The following is a 6,278-nucleotide window of genomic DNA, read 5'->3' as shown; positions in this document are numbered from 1 at the left end:
TCACTTAAATTAAAAGCTCTTATTTTGAAAAGGACGGATCTGAAGCGACTGCCTCTGTCTTCCGACGTATTATATTTCTGTACATTTAGTTAAACTCATGGGTTTCGTAGGAAATCGAACTGAAAATTATATATCAAAATTTATATGTGTAATATTCACGTAAGTGAATTCCCAAAGTAGTACTTTTTTTCTGGTGGGTTAATTCGCCGCGGAACCAATGAATAAGGTCGTTTGCCTGGGAAGACTTTCACCCAAACACTACATCACACAGGCTGATGCAAGTTGAATGAGTGAGCTGTCAACTGCGTGTGAAGAATACTGACGGTATACCGACTTGTCACTATATTTAATCAGAAATATAATGAGCTGGATATATGATACATGACTATATAAATTATTAAACATGACAGCATGAGCTAAGTGTAGTTTGTGTTTAGTATAGGACGATTAGCTAGCACTACCAGCTCTGCTGTTATTTTCGCATATGGCAGTTAACTCAGATGCTGTTTAAGTATATACACAGATTCTGTAGAAGATAATTGGATGAGGTATAAAACTGATCCTTGTCAGAACATGTAACATTCCTTTATGACATGTATATTTGGATATGAACTATTTTTCACTTCATATTTTGCTGTGAAGACGATGACAGACTGTCAAGGCGATGGCGAAGGAACCATGAGTCCCATGGAGCTTTTCGAGAAACTGAATGCTCAAGGAGAAAAAGTCAGATCCTTGAAATCAGCTAAAGCAGAGAAAGTGAGTGACACGTTTTTCCAGATTTACATTTCTATCACTGTGCAAATGCAAATTGTAATTTTAGGTTCACAGAAGGGGTGAACAGATGATTTTCCTGAACACTGTTTTCTATCATGACACACAGTGATCATCAACAACATTAAAGTTACTCACCACACTGGTCATCATTGATAATTTTATTACTATGAAAATTTTGACTGGTATTCATGTGGAATGGATGTTACTTTGACACGTGCCACCGTTACACCACCATGGCAATGCCACTGTTTGACCACTCCAATGAGCATTGGGGGTCCATTCAAAAATATTATGATAGACTGCACATTAAATCCTCAGAGGTCTGGTGTCCATGCCTGTTTTGGCAGCAAAGGGAGGACCTCCTCCTGATGGGTGTATTGTAATTACATGTACTGTAATTCTGACATTGCTCCTCATTTGCTAACAGTGGATATGTACAAATCTGTGCATACATCATGCATATGAATGAACATTTCACAAACAAATCGGTGACATATCAGTATTTTTATACCTGAAGTTGTCCACACTTACAGAAGAAATTAGAAGTCCCACTCACTTCATGAACACACAAATGGAAACCTGGTCTTTAAAATGACTACTGCCACTAATAATAATAATCATAGTAAATAATAATAATGTCTTGTTATTATTAATATTATTGTTGTTAGTGTTGTTGCCTGTCGACCATTGTTTAGTTTTCCAAAGCAACATGAGCCACACAATACACAGAATTATTATTGCATTTTTTTTCATTCCATGTAAAGAAAACTAAATAGTTATGGAAAGCTGTAGGCTTTAACCTTTTAAACATTTCCATTTCCAAATAATTTTATCTTTCATTAAAAAAACAACTTATATAAATGCTGGATGTCATCAATTATATCCTAATTTCTTGGCATCCCATGGATGCTGGAGAATCGGGAGAGTTTGTTTTTATGTGGGTTTTTGTTTTTTTAATTGCAATTAATTTCTCATCTAGGGCTGAAAGATCACATGCTCCTTGTCCTCCACCTGTTTTCTTCTTTTTGTTGTAGTCTATTTTCATATCAGTCCAAACTTTCTTTTTAACAACTTGAGCATCTGGCTTTCTCCTTGGACTTCGGAAACCGTTTTTTACAGTCTGACTTTGTCCTTCTTTTTTGCTTTAGTAATGCAGACATCTTTCTCTCACTCTCTCCACTCCACCTTCAGGTATACATGCTTCCCCAGATAGAGAAATCAGGTGTTGCTGCATGCAGATTGCAGGCAGTAAACATGAGACAGTTGATTTAGAAGGAATCTTATTTACTGACTTACGCAGAGCAGTAAGAAAAAAATTGGCCAGTGTGTACATGCTATAAATTCAACACTGATTCAACAGAATAAGAAGGGGTCACACACACATATTAATAAAAAAAGCCATTGTTTCTACAACAGTTTGTCACTGTGTCATTTCTATTGGGATATCTATCATCTAATACGATTGTTTTGGTTCTCCAGGCTGAAATCGATGCTGCTGTCCAGCTGCTGCTAAAGTTGAAAGTGGACTATAAACAGATGGCGGGCCAAGATTATAAGGCAGGATGTCCACCTTCAGAAAACCTGATTGTGTCAAACAACGGGCCTGCAGCAGATGACTGTGATGGAGAAGACTTAGTTGACCCGTGGAATGTTTCTGCTTCCAGCACCAAAGGAGTAGATTATGATAAACTCATAGGTGGGTTTTTCAATGAGCTTTAATTCTTCACTTCAAGAGCTGTACTTCACTAATACATTAATATGAGGTAATTTAAGCTGAATAATTGGTGAATGTGTGATGTCACTCCCTAGTGAGGTTTGGCAGCAGTAAAATTGACAAGGAGCTGTTGGAAAGAATAGAAAAAGTCTCGGGACAGAGAGCCCATCACTTCCTAAGAAGAGGAATCTTCTTCTCACACAGGTCAGCTTTCCATGGGTTTTGTTCTTTCTAATTTACCAACTTTTGTTGAAAAGATGGTCTTGCAAATGATTATATGGCACGTCATCAGTAATGTTGAATCAGGGTTAATGTTTACTTGCTATTCCAAATGAAAACATAAAGATGGGAGTGTATGGAGAACACACATTGATAATTCCTTCCTATTACTGTTTCTGCCAGAGATATGCATCAGATCTTAGATGCGTATGAAAAGCACAAGTCCTTCTACCTTTACACCGGCAGAGGTCCGTCCTCAGAGGCCATGCACGTTGGTCACCTCATCCCTTTCATCTTTACCAAGTGAGTTCTACCTCTTAATTCTGTGATGTCAATGAAATGTAAAGCGTTAAGTGGCTCTGTGACATCTCTCAGCCTGATCTCAATATTGCGTTCAATATCTAAAATTATTGATTCCAGGCTCAGTGAATTTTACGTTTAGACTTTTAGACTAACTTAAAACTGAAGGTAGCGTCCTCATTCCAGGTGGCTTCAGGATGTGTTTGACATCCCCCTCGTGATCCAGATGACCGATGACGAGAAATACCTGTGGAAAGATCTCACGCTTGAGGAATGCCATCGCTTCACTGTGGAAAATGCCAAGGACATCATCGCCTGTGGCTTTGATGTCAACAAGACCTTCATCTTCTCAGACCTTGACTACATGGGGTAAAATATGCCAAGAGACTATCTTTATATGTTTATCTGGTAGACTTTGGTGTTGACATTACTGTTTCAAAACAACTGAAAAAATAAAGAACTGTGTGTGTATATATCCATATTTTTTCCAATTCAGATGAATAGAAATGTTTTGATTGTCATTTCAATGTATTATATTCTGCAGTGCATCACCTCAGTTCTACAGAAATGTGGTAAAGGTCCAGAAGCATGTGACATTTAATCAGGTTAAAGGCATCTTTGGCTTCACAGACAGCGACTGCATTGGTAAAATGACTGAAATTATGTCATCTAATCATTTATTTTACTTATAAGTGTGATTGTGTGGTAACTTCTTGGTATGTAATGGTATGTTTTTGTTTTGTTTTGGGTTTTTTTTAATACGTCCAGGAAAGATCAGTTTTCCAGCCATCCAGGCAGCTCCGTCCTTCAGTAGCTCATTCCCGCAGATATTCGGCGGCAAAAAAGATGTACCATGTCTCATCCCCTGTGCCATAGACCAGGTCAAGACGCCATTAAATCAATACGTAGCAACCCGAAATATACAGTGGTGTTCACAGTATGCAGTTATTTATGTTCTTATCCGTCCTCTCACATTCTCAGGACCCCTACTTCAGGATGACCCGTGATGTCGCTCCAAGGATCGGCCTCCTCAAACCAGCCCTGCTGCACTCCACTTTCTTCCCTGCCCTGCAGGGGGCGCAGACTAAGATGAGCGCCAGCGACCCCAACTCATCTATCTTCCTCACTGACACACCCAAACAGATCAAAAATAAGGTGCTGCTCTTTACTCCTATTCAGATTCAAAATATCTGTGTTTGCTGTCTGATTTACTTTGACCTGTAATAATTTGTCGCAGATCAACAAACACGCATTTTCGGGAGGAAAAGACACAGTGGAAGAGCACAGAAAGTATGGTGGCAACACAGAGGTAGATGTCTCTTTCTTGTACCTGACCTTCTTCCTGGAGGATGATGAAAAGCTGGAGAAGATAAAAGAGGTGAGGAAGTAGAATCTGAACTGTTTGTCAGTCCCTCCTTCCCTCATCCTCTTATTTCCCCTCTGCACACCCCTCTCGTCTGCCTGTACTCATTCAATCCCTTCTTTTGCAGGACTACACAAGTGGGGCTCTATTAACAGGAGAACTGAAGAAGATTTTGATTGAGACTCTGCAGCCAATGATTGCCCAGCATCAAGAGAGGCGAAAACAAGTCACAGATGAGATGGTGCAGCAGTTCATGACACCCAGGCCTTTAAATTATAAGTTCTAGCTTGCTTGGGCATGAGCAGTCAGGGTTCACCATGTGGTTAAGCTCAGTATAAGAACAAAAAAAGAATCCTGCTTTATTTCCATTTGAAGTCTTTTTAATGGGAAAGAAGGACAATTTCTCTTACAGTTTACAACCAAACTGGAGATACAAAAAACAAAAAAAGAAAGAAAAATCGTAAAATAATAAATATAAATCACTGGAGTGATGAAATGCCTCTCTGTGTCAAACTAAGCATGGCATTGCCTGCACCTTCATGCTAATTCCCAGTTGATTATTGACTTCCAGCAGTACCAAATGTACCCATTTATTTTCACAATGTGTTACAGCTCTCTCAGGACTGGAAGACGATAAAAGCAGAGTACTAACACATATCTCTAAAAACCGAACTAATATAATCAGTTAAGATATACATCCACTTTGTCTTTATTTACTTAAAAACAGCCTTCTGAATAATAATTGTAACTGTGTGATTATCAAAAGCAGTTGTGTTGTAACTTGTAATCAGGATCAGCCAGCATGTGAGGTGTATTATAAAAAGTCTGTCTTATAAATACACCTCAGTTTGAACATACATCACATGTAGGATGTCAGTGTCTCAGTCATGGGAACAAAAGCAAATGTTTGTTGTTATCAGCAAGAGGGACATCAGTCAAGGAAAGTAGAAAATCTTCATCCAGCTTATTCTCACACAAAAAAATTAAACATCTTAACAACAGCATCTTTTGAAATAATTTTTTATTTGAAAATGTTTTAATTAGAAGTAAAGCTATGATTTTTGCTTTTGTTGACTGAATTACGCTCACCGCCTACTTCATTAGGTACACATTTTCGCAATTTCCTATTAACACAAATACCCAATCAGCCAATCGCATGGCAGCAACTCAATTCATCTAGAAATGCATACATGGCCAAGAAGACCTGCTGAAGTTCAAACTAAGCATAACCAAGAGAGGGAAAGGTAATTCAAGTGACTTTGAACGTGACTTAGTTGTTGGTGCCAAGTGGGCTTATCTACGTATCTCAGCAACTGTTGATCTGTTGGTATTTTCCCCCACAACTATCCAAGGTTTACAGGGAATTATATCCCGTGTGCCAATGCCTTGTTGATGCAAGAGGTCAAAGGACCAGGCCAGGCTGCTATGGGTTGATAGGAAGGCAACAGTAATTCAAATAATAACTAGCTACAATCAAGGGATGCAGAAGAATATCTATGAATGCACCAAGCAGACAGGCTACAGCAGCTACAGCATTTGTGTCAAACCAGCAGGAACAGGAAACGGGAAACTGAGGCTACTATTCACGCAGGCTTACCGGTACTGGACAATACAAGACTGGAAAAACATCTGCTTTGAATCTCGATTTCTGCTGTTTCACTCCGATGGTAGATTGAGAACTTGTGAAAGCATGGATTCACCCTGCCTTTTATCAGTGGGTCAGGCTGCTAGTTGTGGTGTAATGATGTGGGGGTTCTTTTAATGGCACATTTTGGGCCCCTTAGTACCAGCTAAGCCACAGCCTGTCCTTAAGGATAAAGTGTCCTTTAAACTTAAGATGCAGATGGACTGCTGAGTCTTGTCCTGTGGAGGTGGCTCTTCTGTGTTGTGCCATGCGTTTGTGAA

At 39.2% G+C, this 6,278-nt stretch overlaps 1 protein-coding gene across 1 annotated transcript; it reads left to right on the top strand.

Moving 5' to 3' along the window:
* Window positions 1-214: 214 nt before the first annotated feature.
* Window positions 215-5,374, top strand: wars1 (tryptophanyl-tRNA synthetase 1). Its single transcript, XM_084915667.1, has 11 exons — window positions 215-324; window positions 643-759; window positions 2,257-2,473; window positions 2,587-2,695; window positions 2,894-3,013; window positions 3,197-3,379; window positions 3,555-3,655; window positions 3,779-3,891; window positions 3,992-4,165; window positions 4,248-4,388; window positions 4,501-5,374. Exons 2-11 carry the CDS (start codon window positions 646-648, stop codon window positions 4,657-4,659), a joined length of 1,431 nt encoding a protein of 476 aa, XP_084771793.1. The 5' UTR covers window positions 215-324; window positions 643-645; the 3' UTR covers window positions 4,660-5,374.
* The last annotated feature ends 904 nt before the right edge of the window (window positions 5,375-6,278 follow it).

The sequence above is a fragment of the Perissodus microlepis genome, chromosome 19, assembly GCF_051167445.1.
Source record: "Perissodus microlepis isolate ML-2025 ecotype Zambia chromosome 19, ASM5116744v1, whole genome shotgun sequence".
Taxonomy (NCBI): Eukaryota; Metazoa; Chordata; class Actinopteri; order Cichliformes; family Cichlidae; genus Perissodus; species Perissodus microlepis.
The sequence above is the reverse complement of the archived record's forward strand: the minus strand, read 5'-3'. Positions and strand labels throughout refer to the sequence as shown.